At 28.2% G+C, this 17,204-nt stretch overlaps 1 protein-coding gene across 1 annotated transcript; it reads right to left on the bottom strand.

Moving 5' to 3' along the window:
• Positions 1 to 4,868: 4,868 nt before the first annotated feature.
• LOC100820196 (CTL-like protein DDB_G0274487) lies at positions 4,869 to 9,380 on the bottom strand. The gene is made up of 7 exons (XM_003555179.5): positions 9,085 to 9,380; positions 8,398 to 8,843; positions 7,364 to 7,547; positions 7,026 to 7,250; positions 6,810 to 6,926; positions 5,860 to 6,093; positions 4,869 to 5,399 (listed from the first exon to the last, which is right to left on the bottom strand). The coding sequence occupies exons 1-7, from the start codon at positions 9,142 to 9,144 to the stop codon at positions 5,184 to 5,186; spliced, it is 1,482 nt and encodes a 493-aa protein (XP_003555227.1). The 5' UTR covers positions 9,145 to 9,380; the 3' UTR covers positions 4,869 to 5,183.
• Positions 9,381 to 17,204: the final 7,824 nt, after the last annotated feature.

Genomic DNA, 17,204 nt, shown 5'->3' with positions numbered 1-17,204 from the left:
AGTTGCATCACTAGTACGGCTTCATATATATATATATATATATATATATATATATATATATATATATATATATATATATAGGTTTGTTTTTTAAAGCTTTTTAAATAATAAATAATTACTTATTTTAAAAATTAAGTTAACTAAAATATGCTAGCGGTCGTTCACTTCACTTTCGCCCCTTGTTATTCACTTTACATTCCTTTCTCGTTGTTTTCCGAGGAATCTTCCGATTCAGATGTAAATTTATTTTGAATTATTTGTTTTTAAAGAGTTAATTTAAGAGAAAATTTGCAATTGATGGACAGGATGGTCAAATTAGTCTCTAAAATAAATTAAATGGCAAAATAGTTTCTAAAATTATAAAATATTAATTACTTAATTAATTTAATAAGTAAGGGATATTTATTTCACAAAATTTTATCACATTTTCGAAAATATGAAAATAGAAATATAACATTTTCATGTTTATTATAAGTTTTAAAAAAAATATTAGTATTATTTATTTATTTATGGAAATGTTATAATTTTATTTTTTTATTATATTTTTCAACATTTCTATTCGCATAGAGAAGAGTAAAAAAGTGATATTCTCATAATAATATGAGAATTTATTATTTAATATACATGAAACTTTTTATTTATTTTTATTTAAAATTTAAAAATTATTTCAAAGGATATTAAAATATAATCAAATATATTTTTTTAAATAAATACTCATAGTCATTCTCATGTTTTATTATTGGAAATAACATTCTTAAGAATGTAAGAAGATTTAGTAAATCAAACGCACTTAATATTGTAACGATAAACATATCAGTTCCTAAAATTAAAATTTAATCCTCCGACAATTTTTACAATTTTCTAAATGTTAATTGAGCTTAAGAGATAAAACACGCAAAATTTTGAACATAGACAGTAGAAGTTTGGATAAATAACTAGCAATAAGATAAAATTCAGAGTATTCAATAAGTTTAGGCTCAAAATGTGCGGAAAAAGTTGTACAAAAATTCCAATTAAGTCTTTTGAATTTTAAGAATATTCTAATTAATTATTATAATTTTAAAGATTAAATTGATTGATAACTTAAGTAATTACTCCGGTCCTATGGGTGCCTATTAGGTACTTCTATTCCCTTTTTAATCGTTAGTTTTTTTAAGAAAAAAATGTTTCAATTTATCTATTATTTATAAAGTTTAAGATTATATTAATTATTTTTTTGTCAATTATATCTTTTATTTTATTTTAATCTTTCATTAATGTATACATATATTTATATAATATGAAGTAAAGAAGTTTATTTGATTTTTTAATTTCTACGTAATAAACTTTAAAAAGCAGTTAAAAAGAAACGGAAGTAGTAATGTAGTATCTTTGATGCATCTCCCAAGACAGAAAAAACTGTTTCACCATCTCTCTTGAGACAAAATATATTACATTTTCACATCATTGATCCTCTGCTCTGCATGCTTCGCTCCCTCCAGTCTCCTGGAATAGGATACCACACAACTGTGAGCTCAGCTCTAGCTACTCTCAGGTCTGACCTCTATAATCTGCAAATGAATAATCATTCTTTTTAAGTAAATAAATAAATGTCTTATATACTTTTTTTCTCTGATCTTGAGTATTTTATTGTGTTTTAATTTTTCGCTACTTTAAAGTATCGATGAACATAAAGTTATATACTTTTTTTTTAAAATAAAAAAAAACTATAAACGATTTTAATGTCTCTATGCGAATAATGAGAAAATAAGTCTTAAAATAACTATAATAACTTAACTGTAGCCTTATCATTTTATTGTGGAAATTCTTTTTTTTTTTTTAAAAAAGAGTTTATATTCGTAAAATGATAGTAGAGTATTTATTTCAGCATCACATACTCTTCAGATATTTAATATGCATGTCACATAAAGGGAGGGTAGAGCTATCGGAAGGAGTTCATGCTGAGATCGATGGGATGGTGATGAGATTGAGGCCAAGTAAAACCAAAAATAAAAGCTTCAATTTTCTACTCAGTATTATTCTTTCCCTTTTTACTATATAATATAAAGTAAATTAAGCTACAATTTTTGGTTATTTTCGTTATTTTAATTTATCTCAAAATATTTTTATTTTAAAAAAACATATATATGTATATATAAGTACTCAAGAAACAACAATTTAATATTATCTATTTTTTAACATGTTATTGGTATATATTATTCATAAATATATTAATAAATAATTTCTGTTAAAAAATATAACTGATAATTTTTAATAAAAAAAATTAATTACATTTTTTCATCTAGGATCTTACAATAAAGAATGAATTTAATTTTACTCGAATATAATATTTATACTTTAAAATTACTTGTCAATAGTATCTTTTAAAATTAAAAATATTAATTATTTTAAACAACATTTTCATATAATATTTGAATGTGTTGCGGCCTTCTAGGTACACCAACGGGAGCAGCTATGAGCTAGGTAAGGTAAATTAAAGTAAAATCTTTGCTTGAAAGGAACCTCTACCTCTTTGCTTTGGCATTGCAGTGATAGTGTGTCAGTCTGTAGAAGAAGTAGTATGTCTATATTTTACGCTAACGCAGTAACGTTGGTGTGGTGAAGCCCAAGTCTGGAACTCAGAGCGTAAAGCTAAAATTGGAAAACGTATTCATGCATTTTTACACTTGATGACGCATCACCTCAAACTCTTTTCTTCTGCTCTTTGTGTCAGACTTTCTTTATTTGCACACTTTTTTATGTAAATTATTTAATAAACCTCAAGTCATGCGATGATACATCAATCATGCGTGGTGCATGGTGCATGGTGCATGGGGAATAGGGTGAATATGAATGGAATGGAAGGAGGTGCAGGAGCGCACGGTAATTTATATTCAATTTCAACATGTTGCTACTATCATCATTAATCAGTTATGATCTTCTCAAACACCAGCAGGACAACAATATGAATCGAGATGCCGGAATTAAAAGATATCAAAACCATGAAAATTGTATCAAGATGCTAAGCAGCATTAACAACACGAAAATTATGGTCATGGTATCAAAACCAACCAGTCTTCCATTACTTACACGCAACAACTCTATTCTTTCAACTTAGCCCCGGTCCACTTCATAGCCATTCACCGTGCAATTGCCTCCGTATAGTGTATGATATTTCTATTTTAAAAGGAAAGAAGTAAAGAGTAGAAGTAGATGCTGCACTAACTTGTAGCTACCATCAGAATTGAACCTGCTTCAGATCTTGTGAATGAGGAAATTATGGAGTGAATTAAGAAGATTAGAAATAAAGTCATCTAACTTTTAATAAAATATTAAATTAAAAATAAAAATATAAAATTTGTTATTAGGTCTTCATATTTGAATTGCAAAAATAAGAAATTTAAACTTGATTAACTTATGTGATTATATAATTTACATGACGTTACATGATTGTATGATATAAAATACACACCAATGTAACTTAACTTAAGGTGACACCAATGACTATAGGCTGTGTTTGGGAACCAATGTAACTAGCGTTCTTTCAAAAGTAATAAAGGAATTACTTCTGTTTTTGGTGTCTCGGAATGCACAAACAACCATTTAGCCGCATTGAAATTCGTACGGTTAAAATTTTAACGGAAAAACAAATATGCACTATATTTATTTGTTCTCTGAAAGTTGTGTTACAGTTTAGTTTACGAACGTTCAAAGATTAGTAAGAATTACTTCAAGACAATGGCTGTTAGATGTCACATATACAACGTTAAATGTCATGTAAGCGTTAGCCGTCTTCATGTTATCACACATAATTTATATATAATTATTTTTATCTCTTATTATATATATATATATATATATATATATATATATATTATAATTTTTAAAATAAACAAATTTCTTAGTTTTTTTTTTTCAAAAATTGTAAGACATAATTGTGAGACTGATGCTAAAGTAGTACAATCAATCTTATCAACAATTCAAACATAAACACAGTTTGCAGCTGTTGCGTGCAGGGCCAACTGTGAGATATCAGAGCTCTGAATATGATAAACGTGCGCCTAGAAAATTGTTTTCTTGTTATTGGTTATCAAAAATCAAACTAGAATTGTTGTTTGTGAAATAAATAGTCACCTGCTTCAGTTTTTGGGCTAGTTGTAAAATTTTACCTGAAAAACAATTCGTTTTGTCCATTACTTTTTCACCTCTAAACTTCAGAAGTTCTTTAATTGACTCCTCTACGATATCATAACCCCTTAAAATTTAAGATCAAATAAAAACTCAAAATGACAAAACAGATTAATAAAAAGATCATATGGAAGAGAAATGACACGGACTATATTAAATCTTTAAAATGATGGACTGAATTAAGAACTCATCGTATTTAAATCAATGAAAAAATAATTGCATGACCATAATCGTAAGCACTTCCACGTATGAATAGGTATAAAAATATTTTACAACTGATAATAATCGTAAGCACTTTATAGTTTGATTGATTTTTATTTTTTTTCTCTCTCTCCAACAGCAGCTGCAAGTAATCTGCATCCGTTGAATTCACAAGCATAACTAGTCCAACCAATAACATTATATGGACTCAGGTTAGCATGGGCTGCAAATCAAACGAACCAATTCGCAAATCGTGGCCCATATATCCACATCTAATTATTACACAATGTTGTACTAACAATTAATTTAACAAATATAACAATATTAAGAATTATATAAAATGCAGAATTCATCACTTAAGATGACAATGCATTGCGGTTTCAAAAGATATATATACGTAAAAAATCTTAATTATGAAATTGGAATTTTCAAACCAATATCAATAACATTCACCCAAAAACTATGCAGCAAAAAAACACTCACCCAAAAAAACATCTCAATACTGTAACTTTGTTCTCTATTTTTTGCCAAAAAACTTAAAGAAACTGTACATTTTGTAGTTTACACATCAATTCACAAACTTTAACACGTCTAGACAATCACAGCGAACTGTTACACCTCTCTTTTCCATTTCGGATATAAAAATATCAGAGGCAACCTTGGATGTTTCACATCCAACATTGCTGCTGATAGCTAGCCATACTATACCACCAGAGACTTTCTCCTATTCCTATTAATTTAACTGGAAATATGAAAAGAAAATATTTGCATGTAATGGACAAACAAACTGCTATAGTTCCAAACAATATGATCCCTCAAATAGACGTGTTTTGTCGTACAATGTCATCGAGTCGATTGTGGGTTAAAACTTCCCTTGCTCGAGCACTCCTATATTGAAGTCTCTGATGAAGTGTCTCAGACATCTGGTTGAAAAATTCAGCATCCCATCTCTGAATCAATAACGGGTCTTCAGCATAGCAGATATATATGGATGTAACAGCACTTTCCACCACAACCATTGCCAATCCAACCTGAATAGTTACATATTAGAAGTCAAATGAACACAAAAAAAATCACACATTCAACAATATACAGCTTTGACTGACTTTTCATAGTCAACACACGACAGGAGAGTAATATACAAGGCATGCCATAATTAATTCAGCTTCGTCATACATAGCTATGAAAAAAAAATGAACATGTTAAACGTTGCACAGTTTGAATACTTTTCATGGTCAACATGTAACGGGGAAACGATAAGTATGGCATGCCACCATTAAAAAGTTTTTTAATTTATGGAAAAGCCCACAGGACTGAAACAATTATACTGATACAATCCAATCAGTCACAAGTGGTTTATGCACAATAACTCAATATTCCTCACCATTTTTAGAGAATAAAATGTTAACAAGCAGCATATAGTCCAAGTCCCAATCAACATGGTTGTGGATCCACTCAACATGATTATTTTAAAGAAGATTGTTAACTTACCAGTACCATCCCCATCAACATGGTTGTGGATCCAATCATAATAACTCTGTCACTCCATTTAACCCATGCCCAAACACCAGAGCAAGTTCCAGTTATCAGCCCACCAAAAACAGTGCCCATTAGAAGAACAGCACCAGAACAATCATAGGCCACAAGTGCCTCAACCCCAGTTGACTGGAATAACTCCCATGCATCTCTAGCAGAACGGTTAAAGCTTTTACCATAAACAGCAATCTGTAAGGGACATAAACATGAAGCATGCCAGAGTAAGTTTTCCAAGAACTCATGCATTCAATAAACTGAAACCCAAGTTGTCACTATGCTACATTTCAATCATCATAGAAAAACAGACTACTGTTTTTAACAATCCACGGTTCATAACAAATCCTATGTTGGAATATGCCCCACACTGATCTTTTTACACCATTTGAAGAAATTTTTTATCTTTGTGTTCTCTTGCAATGCCAAGTGGTGCCAGAGAGTAAATGTTATCCATATCTTTCTAAATTTTTATTTATCGGAATTCTAGTAATAATTATTCTACTTATCCATTTTTTACTTTTATACAAGATACTAATGCTTGAAAGAATTTCACCATCGATATTTAACCACTTCATATCCTTAACTTTGCAAAAACAATAAGAAATATGATTTTGGATGATATTAAACTGATTAAACTAAGACAACTCTGGCAATGGCATTTCCTAAGGAAGCACCGGAAGCCAACATTTGATCCCCCTATTAGTCTCAACAAAAGCACCTCACTTCAGGGGAACAGTCGAACAGGTAGCTGAAACCAAAGAAGATTCAGCAATGAACCTCATTCCCGGTATTTTTCCACACTCCTTTATGATTACCAGCAAATAAACTAAATGTAAAACCTGTCATAATAGAAGATGCAATTTCTATCATATAAAGGACTAGTTAATGACATGGACACAGAAGTGTACCTGAACATATGCATACTTGTTAAAAAAACGAACAAGAGTCTCCACAAGATGGAAAAGGAAATCAACCAAGCAAAGTAAACACTCATTATTGCCAATCTTTGACCGAAATCCACGTATCTGAAAGACAAATCAAAATTTTAATAGAAGAAAAAATGAAAATAAAAGCCTCCATAAATGAAGGAAATGAACTTCAAATTGGCCATAATGATTGGTTACCTCCCACCGTAGTGTCCTAATAGCTGCAGTAAATAATGAACCATAACAAATGCTGCCAAAAGATGTTGTTAAAGCATACTGTAGAGATTTCATTAAGGAGTTAGCTGGAATAGAAGTTCCATCTCTACCACCATGAAAAAGTACAAGAAACACCATCCCAGACACTACAACATGCACAGTATTACATAGTACTGCACCTGTCCAAAATAAGCTCATAGAGAGAACCTGCAATCGTGAATTGCAATATCAGTGTAATCAGATGAGGAAGATTTAGTAAACTGATGCCAAAAACAGTCCAAACTAGAACACAGGATGAAGAGCAAAACTTGCCAGCTCACCACAAGAAGCCACCAGCGTCCACCATCGCCCATGCTTGAAGCCACAACACCCGCTGCTCCAAATGACCATAAGGCCATCCATAAAAGCACGACAAACATAAATGCATATGCCACTCTCATAACCTCAGGAATATTCCAAACCATCTTCACAGCATTTTGCAGAACCAACATCGTAAATGGAAGTCTGGAGAATAAAAGAAGCCACAAGAGACCATCTTATGGACTCAATCAATTATACAAAAAGCTGAAAAGAAGCAGCAGAAAAACTTAACCACAAATTAGAAACTGGCAACGTTAATCTTTGAAGACATGCAAAGAAAAATTATTTAAAAACAGAATATAACAAGTTAACAACTGCTTATTTGCATTTCCAGGGAAGGGAGACTGTTGAAAACATAGGGATTGGATTTGGATGGCAAAAAAAAAGAGAAAATATATTCACACTAGGACATTGGGTAACAGTGATATTGTCCTACAAAATATGTCAATCAACCACCACTTTCACTGTATACAGCAAAGAAGAAAACTAAATCGGGATGCATTGTTGACTTTTAGTCTTAGATAAACCAACATACTAAGAATAACTTACTATTCCCATACCATTTGCTTATACGGAAAAAAAAAACCACCTTTTTTTCCAGTTCTAAAACAACAGTGAATTGATACCCCAAAAACAAAACAATGGCCAATTATTCTTTAATCATACCATACTAACATCCAAAGTCAATGTCTGCCTTTTGACCCACAACGTTTCTTGATACACAAAGCCTACAAGGAGCATTTCCGGTCATTTACCGAGACTAATTTCCTTTGAGAGATCTGAAGGCACTAAAAGGTGGGTTACCTCCTCCCAACCAGGTTTTCTTCATACACAAGTCAAAATTCAAACCCCTAACCACTTGTTTAAGAGATCCGAGCCCATTACAACTCAAACTGGTTTGAAACCCACAATTTGAGTAACAAGAAAACAATTTAAATCCAAACCAACATAAAACATGTAAAAAAAAAAAAAGACGACAAATTGAGGCCAATACCTGTCTATGACTGATATGACATACAGAAACTGAATAGAAGCTCCAATAGCAAAAGTAACCCCCCAGAAAATCTGGCCAGCCCAGAAACACAAAACACTAATGACAGCAAGGTAAGTGGTGAGTATGTGAACAGTAACCTTCATCATCTGAGTAGCCTGAAAACCCAACAACAACAACCAACTCCATCCAAGAACAGTCCCAACCCCACCAGCAGCAGCATACAGTGGCCAGTAAGTCTCGGTCAACCCGGATTCATTCTCAGAAAACCGGGACGTGTACTTGTCAATGTTAAGCCTATTCTCTCTCTCAAACCTATTCAGACCAAGAACCCCCATAAGGAACCCCAGCCCAATCAAATGGATTAAGAATATTCCTAACCAGAACACGTCGTGCCACCGCCGCGACTGCTCCGCCGCCACGCCTTCTCCGCCGCTCCGAGCAGCACTCTACCACAACAAAACAACCCAAATTAGAAACTCCAAAGAGTAATATATATAATTTTTGGCATTAAGTACATAAAAGGCAGTTAGTTATAAAGATGACGGAAAATTATAGTCTCCAGCGAAATGAGTGTAACTGGGTGTACCCAGATAAAGAAAATAGTCCTAACATTGAACTTTTGAGGCAGATAGAGAAAAGGAGCGAAAATGACTGATTTGAGAGAAAGGGAGGGAGTTGGGGTAGTACCTGATCAGCGGTGGCTATGGAAACGAACTCGGAGGAGGAGGAAGAGGGAGAATCCATCATTGGGAGCAATGGAGAAAAAACATTATGCTATGTACGTAGAAATAAATCATGAATTTGGCAAACGTAAGAATTGAGGCGAAACCTTCGAGGGTACAAGGTCAATGGTTGGCTGGACTGGGATTTGTTTTATTTTCTAGGGTTGTGAATACTGGTAGTAATATTTTAGTGTTTCTTTTTTCTACTACGATGTATTTTTTTATGACAAATTTGGATAGAATTATTCTAAAAGGTAACGATATTTAATGTTGAAACTTTAAATCATCCATTGAAATAGAACAATCTTGTAACAGTTCATAAGTATTCAGTGTAATTCAGCTTCAAAAATGTACTCAATGTTATTATAAATAAAAAAAATGTATTCAGTGAAATAAAACAATAAAGTTTAAAAAAATAATGTCTGATTGTAAACAAAACATAATTGTCTAACAAATGAATATGAAACTGAAAATTAACGTCTAATAAACGTTAACGACCGGTAACTGTTACCTAAACAATCTTTTTGGGTGAGCTTTTAGACCAGTTAAAGTGGAGTTGGCACGCGGTGTATGTGATTGTAATGTTCCTTTCTTCATAACTCTGATGTGATGGGTTGGCTATTGGTTGGTTGGTTCCATATAACGTTAAATGTTTTAATTTTCACTTTGGGGTTCATATCTCCTTCCTAGAGGCGGGAAAAGATGTTGGTTCGTCTTATCCCAAAAAAATGGATCAGTTTATTTTATCGTGCATTTTATATATGAGTTGAAATTGATAGTTTGTTTAGTTTTTTAGGGTTGATAGATTTATTCATCAAAATTAAGAAAAAATAATAAATATATTTTAATTAATTTTTTTTATAAATATTAAATAATAAATGCTTATTAAAAATTGAATGTATTTGTTAAATTTAAATGATTTATTTAGACTAAAAATAAATTAAGGTTAAATTACTCATTTGATATCTATAGTTTTACAATTTAGTTCCTATAATTTGAAAGTAATTTTTTTAGTCTTTATAGTTTATATTTTAATTCTTTTTCAATCCTTATAGTTTAAAAGTGGTTTTTTTAATCCTTATTGTTTATATTTTAAGTTTGTCTCTTTTAGTTTTTATAGTTTAAAAGTGATCTTTTTAATTCTTATAATTTATATTTTAATTACATTTTAGTTCTTACTACAAATATATATAAAAATATCTAGTTATAAATTATGAGGTATTTTTTTATTATTACAAATTATATTGTAATAAATTAGTTACGAATTACTGTCTAATATTTGTGAAGTTAACTGCAATTAATAATATTACTCATGTTTTGATGGTAAGGACTAAAAAGAAATTAAAATATAAAATATAAGGACTAAAAATATCATTTTCAAACTATAGAGACTATAAGAGAATTAAAATGCAATTATATAGACTAAAAAACCACTTTTAAATTACGGAGAGTATAAGAGAATTAAAATATAAACTAGAGAGACTAAAAGAGGATTAAACTCTAAATTATAGAGACTAAAAAATCACTTTCAAATTATAAGGATTAAAAAGATACTAATGATAAAACTATAAGAACTAAATGACTAATTAAACCATAAATTAATTAAAAATTAATAAAATATGTACAGAATATCAAAATAAAATATTACATTTTATTTAATAAAAAAATATGTTAGTAAATGGACCCATTTCACTTTTCTCTTAACCTATTTTTTTGCAAACTAAAATGGGACAGAATTTTGTTACAAACCAAGATAAGACAGAATTTTGTTGCAAACCAAAATAAGATTGAAAATCTTAATCTGACTCAAAAAAAGACCAAAATTTATTGAAAAAAGTAATTATTTTATTAGACAAAACTACTTATTTATTGAAAAAAGTAATTATTTTATTAGACAAAACTACCTATGTTAGTAAACTTATTTATTGAAAAAAGTAATTATTTTATTAGACAAAACTACTTATGCTTAAAAAATATTTTATTTATTTATTTTAATAAGCAAATTCTATCTACTTATTCAAAATGCAATTTTAAAATCCAATCTGCTTATTTTGAGAATCAATATTTTACTTATTTCGAAAAGTAAATCTTATATGTTCAAAGAATTTTTTTTTAAAAAACCTTTTATTTTAAATTACTTATTTTAATTTTAAACAAATAATAAGAAAAAATATATTTTAAGAAAAAATATAGGGTTGATAGATTTATTCATCAAAATTAAGAAAAAATAATAAATATATTTTAATTAATTTTATTTTTTATAAATATTAAATAATAAATGCTTATTAAAAATTGAATGTATTTGTTAAATTTAAATAATGATTTATTTAGACTAAAAATAAATTAAGGTTAAATTACGATCCTTATAATTTTACGATTTAGTCCTTATAATTTGAAAGTGATTTTTTTAGTCTCTATCGTTTATATTTTAATTATCTTTCAATCCTTATAGTTTAAAAGTGGTTTTTTAATCCTATCATTTATATTTTAAGTCTCTCTTTTAGTTTCTATAGTTTGAAAGTGATCTTTTTAATTTCTATAATTTATATTTTAATTACCATTTAATTCTTACTACAAAGATATATAAAAATATCTAGTTACAAATTATGAGCTACTTTTTTATGATTACAAATTATATTGTGATAAATTAGTTATGAACTACTACCTAATATTTTTATAGTTAATTATAATTGATAATATTACTCATATTTTATTTATATTTTGATGATAAGGACTAAAAAGAAATTAAAATATAAAATATAGGAACTAAATATATCATTTTTAAATTATAAGAACTAAAAGAGAATTAAAATTAATTTTATAAAGATTAAAAAACCACTTTTAAATTACGAAGACCACAAGAGAATTAAAATATAAACTAGAGAGACTAAAAGAGAATTAAACTCTAAACTATAGAGATTTAAAAATCATTTTTAAACTATAAGGACTAAAAAGATACAAATGGTAAAATTATAAGAATTAAATGAGTAATTAAACCACAAATTAATTAAAAATTAATAAAATATGTACAAAATATCAAAATAAAATATTACATTTGATTTAATAAAAAAATATGTTAGTAAATTGACCCATTTCACTTTTCTCTTAACCTATTTTTTTGCAAACCAAAATGGGACAAAATTTTGTTGCAAACCAAAATAAGATTGAAAATCTTAATCTGACTCAAAAAAGGACCAAAATTTATTGGTATGACAAGTCAAACCCATTTTGTCATCCATATCCCTCCCTAACAAGGGCTAGTTGATTTAATATGAGTTTGTCTAAACTTATTTTTTGAAAAGAAAAACCTTTTTTTAATAAATAAATATCTTTATGTTTGTTTAAATGGTTTGTATTTAAGAATGTTTTTTTTTATAAATAAATTCCATTTTCTTCTTTAAAAAAATATTTTTAAAAGTTCTTATTTTAAGTTTAAACAATCTCATCCTTAAACTTATTTATTGAAAAAAGTATTTTTTAAAAATATTTTTTTATTTATTTTAATAAGCAAATTCTATCTACTTATTCAAAATGCAATTTTAAAATCCAATCTGCTTATTTTGAGAATCAATATTTTACTTATTTTGATAAGTAAATCTTATATGTTCAAAAGAAAAGTTTTTTTAAAAAACCTTTTATTTTAAATTACTTATTTTAATTTTAAACAAATCGACTCTATATAAGAGAACGCTTAATTTTTTTAAAACTGAAGCAAATATAAATTTTCAGTTGTACCTTAAGTTAATTTATTTTAAGATAAAGAAAGTGTGTCTTAAAAATAAAATATGGTTGTAATTTTTTATTTTTCCAATTAATAATTATAATTAGAATTTTTTATCTAGAAAAATAGTTTGGAAAAGTCAAACCTATTACTTTCCTAGTTTTATTTCTTACCATGTACTTACTAGTAGTTTTTGTCTGCTATGATTGTCAGCATAAAAAAGAAAAGGTCAAGAGAAGACTCGTCGCCCTTCTAAGTTTAGAAAATATCGTTAACTTCAACATAACAATTATAATAAAATTATACATCATTTATTAGTAAATTACCTGAAGTCAAGTTAACAGGCAATGGAGTAACTAGACCAATCTCATGCTAGATCTGGTCCTTCTACTGATTATTTTAAACAAAATTTGAATTCTCGTATACTTGTTGATGAAGAAAATATATAAGGAAAACGAAAAAGGATAAAAAGTTGACGAGCTTTTTCTTTTCAAAGATTTGTACTTTAGAAATGTTTTTTTTTGTGTGTGTGAAAAATAGAAGGCTTGCGATTCTGATGTTAAATAATTTAACTTCGAAACACAAAACCAAGATTAAATGATAGAGTTTATGATATATATTACAAAGAAACAGATATATTACAAAGACTTAAGGAGATAATCCTTGGTGTCAAAATAATTTAATTCTTTAAATAATCACAATGAATCTCCGTGTACATAAAGAAATAATTCAGCACACGAGGTTAACGTCGATGAGCATCCTTACATTTACAAGTTAAAACAGACCTGATTTCTAGCCATCCTTTCATTTAGAGACTCTGAATGTGTTTGGATTTATGTTTGAAAGCTTCTAAACGTCATTTTGTGCATTTCGAAGCATCAAAGGTAGAAGTAACTTTTATGTTACTTTTGAAAGATTGTCAACTACATTCAACATAATTGGTTCCCAAACACACATTTAGCAAGTTAGTCAGGACTTCCAATATTTGTTCAGTTGGTTTTGAATCTGGCACGGTCATTTGATTCAAAATTTTAACTATTGGAATTTGTTATTTGTTTCGTTCGTCGGAGAGTATTTGATGGGATTTATGGTGGCTTTATCATGCGTCTTATAGTGTTCAAGGGTAGGCAGGGGAAATAGGTCAGATAAATGGATATGGTTTTATGACTTAACTTACATCAGGTCTAGGTTAGTTTGGGGTTTTTCATAAAAGATGTCCAATCAAAACTTTTAGTAAAACTTAGTTAGTTAAACAAACCAAATTTTAGGCCATTCAAAAAGTCTAACAAGTTATCCTGTTTCAAAAATTACAAATAAATATTTATTATTAGTATTATTATTATATTAAATTTATTATAATACATTCAAATTTTAGATTTATTTATCTTTTTATCATGTTGATATATAAAGAGTCAAGTTGAAGCTAATAATTAAGATTATTGAAAATAAATGTCTTATTTTAAAATTTATTTTTAAATAAACTATCATGAATACTATATTAAACCTTAAGATATGTACTTATATTATAAATAAGTTATATTTGATTCTTAGAAAATCTTATATATATATATATATATAGTTTTTACATTATCACAAATTAAGTTTTTAAATAAGTTTATAAATCAAGTCATACTTTTATCTAAATCAGGTTTAGATCTAAAAAAAAACCTGTCAGATAAATGAGAAATCATAAGGAATTGTTTCAATGCAAAATGTAAAATTTATAAGGAGTTGCTTCAATTGGACGTAACCAACTGCATTAGTTCAAACTAAACATGCACCTAATAATAATCTTGGACAACTATTTACTCATGACATTTGATTTTTATACTTCACACAAATTCTTGAGTAAATTATTCTTTTGTTTTTATTTTCACTTTGTTTGAGAGTAATACTTGGATTAATCTTTCTATCTTCACCTACTAGATCATTTATCCAAACTCTGACCTTTATGGAGTTGGATTAAATTTTTATAAAAGCCAGGGAAAGGGCACAAGTTGTCGTATATGACTGTATAGTTGCTTCAAGTTTTTGCCTTAAGAATGTCCAATTACATCATCTACTGGGCCTCCTTTTGTGATGCTCCATATCGTGACGCGATTTAAACACTGCTTTTTTCAAATCTAATATTTTATTAGAGCTATATAAGTGGTTCAAAAGTACTCGTTGCATTTAAATTTGATGAAAATTTAAAAAATCGAAGAAGCTACCAAAATGGTTTTTGTGATTCAACTTGATAGCATTTTTATTTTTTTTGCGTGATCAGTAACCTGATAGCTTGAAAACTACGTCTCCTCACCCCTCCACCCATGAGGAATCAATCAAAGGTGATTTTCGGGGTGAATATTATCCAATACTTTTTTAGTACCATTGCTAAATGTAATCAGACACTTTATTAATTTATTTGGAATTAAAAGCAACGTCCCAAATATGAACATGATGTAACAATAGTTTATGATAAATCGAAAAAATTACTGGCTGAATCACGAACAATGTCGTTTTCTTTAAGACGTTTCGTGACACTGCAAAAAATTGTGCAAGCAGACAATCAACCAGGACATCCTCAGGATAAAACAGTTCAGATCACTATATAAGATTCCCACTGCACTTAGGGAACCTTTTCTAGAATTACACCCTCTTCTATAACTTGAAAAGTCACTCTAAAAGGCAACCGAGAAATGTGACTTAAAAAGTCACTCTTAAAACCAACTGAAAAATATGACTTACAAAGTCACTCTTAAAGGCAATAAAAAAATATGACTTACAAAGTCACTCTTAAAGGCAACCGAAAAATATGACTTATCGAAATTTTAGAGCGACAGAAAGAAAGAGGAAGAAGTTTGCCGGAAATGCATCGGCTGAAATATGGGAGGGAGAAATAAAAGTTGAGGAAATACTTCTCAACTGGGACAAGGAAAAAAAGAAGAAATGAGCTCTTTATATATAAAGAGTGAAACACTATTCAAGTGTTTATCTTGAACGATGTGAGACTGAAGCTTTTTTTTTTTCTTTTTTTTCCTTTCTTTTTTTTTTCAAACTTTCATATGTTCTAACAGAACATGAAAGACAACATAAAATACATTTTTCTCCTATTTTTTAATAAGTTTATTTGATACATTGTTAGTATAAAATCGTTTACATAATTATCAAATTAAGAAATATCTTAAACATATTTTTAAAATAGTTAGTGTAAAAATTAATAATATTATAATGTTGGATGATTGTATAATCTGTTTACAATATTAATACATTTTAATTGTAATTAAAATGAGAATATTTGGATAATTAATAAAAGAAATAAAAAAGATTTGTATATAGGAAGATATTGGTGTAACATTAATTGAAGGAAAAGTGGCAAAATTTTGGTTAAAGTGTTTTGGATACATAAAAAATGATATTAAAATACTAATAAAAAAAATAAACTGCATTGTTTTCAGTTTTGTAAAAAGGAACATAAACTAAGAAACATTAGTAAAAAAGATGGATCTTATAATAAATAGTAGTTTTCAATATTTTATTTATAACCAAGCTAAATAATATTATGTATATTATATACTTTCATTTAATGGAATAAGACATTTATGTTTTGTATGATTTAGGAAATAAAATGGAAAGAAATAAAAGAAGAGTGAGATGAATTTTTAAATTGTTTGGTAGAAGAAAAAAATGAAAAGAAGGAAAGTTACAATACATAAAATGATATAAATAACCCTAAGAGAAATAAAAAAAAAAGTATGTAAAACACAGTTTTTTTAAGCTAAAAAAGTGCATATTTGACTTCAAAAAAATATTGTTTTTTTATACTGTTTCTCTTTCTTAAGGGTGTTTATGCTGTTTTATATACTTTCTTAGTATTTTTCTTTAAAAAAAGAGTTATAATTTACTTTCCTTATACTTTTGGAGAGAAAGAGAAAAAAAGAATATTTATATAAATCCCACCATTATTTTTCTATTCTTTTACTTTATCAAACAAATTAAGTAAGGAAAGAGATTAAAATTTCCGTATTTTTTACCCTTCTCGAATCACTTTATTCCCTCTTACTACATAGACCACTATTGTTTTTAGGAATAAAAAGTAAAAACCACCAAGAAAAAGGTCGTTGTGATTTTTCTCCGATAAAATATAAAATATTTTAATCTAATAATTGTGTCCTCTCCGTCCACACTAAAGTTAAAATGGTTCGTTGAAAGCACGTGTCACTGAAAAAAAAAACTTTATTGTATGCATATTTATAAGCATTTAAAAATTTATTTATTTATTTTTATATGATTATTGTTCACCAAAATTTCAACTTGTTTAAATGAACTAATCATCAAAATCGTGTTTAGATAAACTTTCTTAAAAAATGTTGTAATATTAATTT

This window comes from Glycine max, chromosome 20 (genome assembly GCF_000004515.6).
Source record: "Glycine max cultivar Williams 82 chromosome 20, Glycine_max_v4.0, whole genome shotgun sequence".
NCBI lineage: Eukaryota > Viridiplantae > Streptophyta > Magnoliopsida > Fabales > Fabaceae > Glycine > Glycine max.
This window is presented reverse-complemented; position numbering and strand designations above follow the sequence as displayed.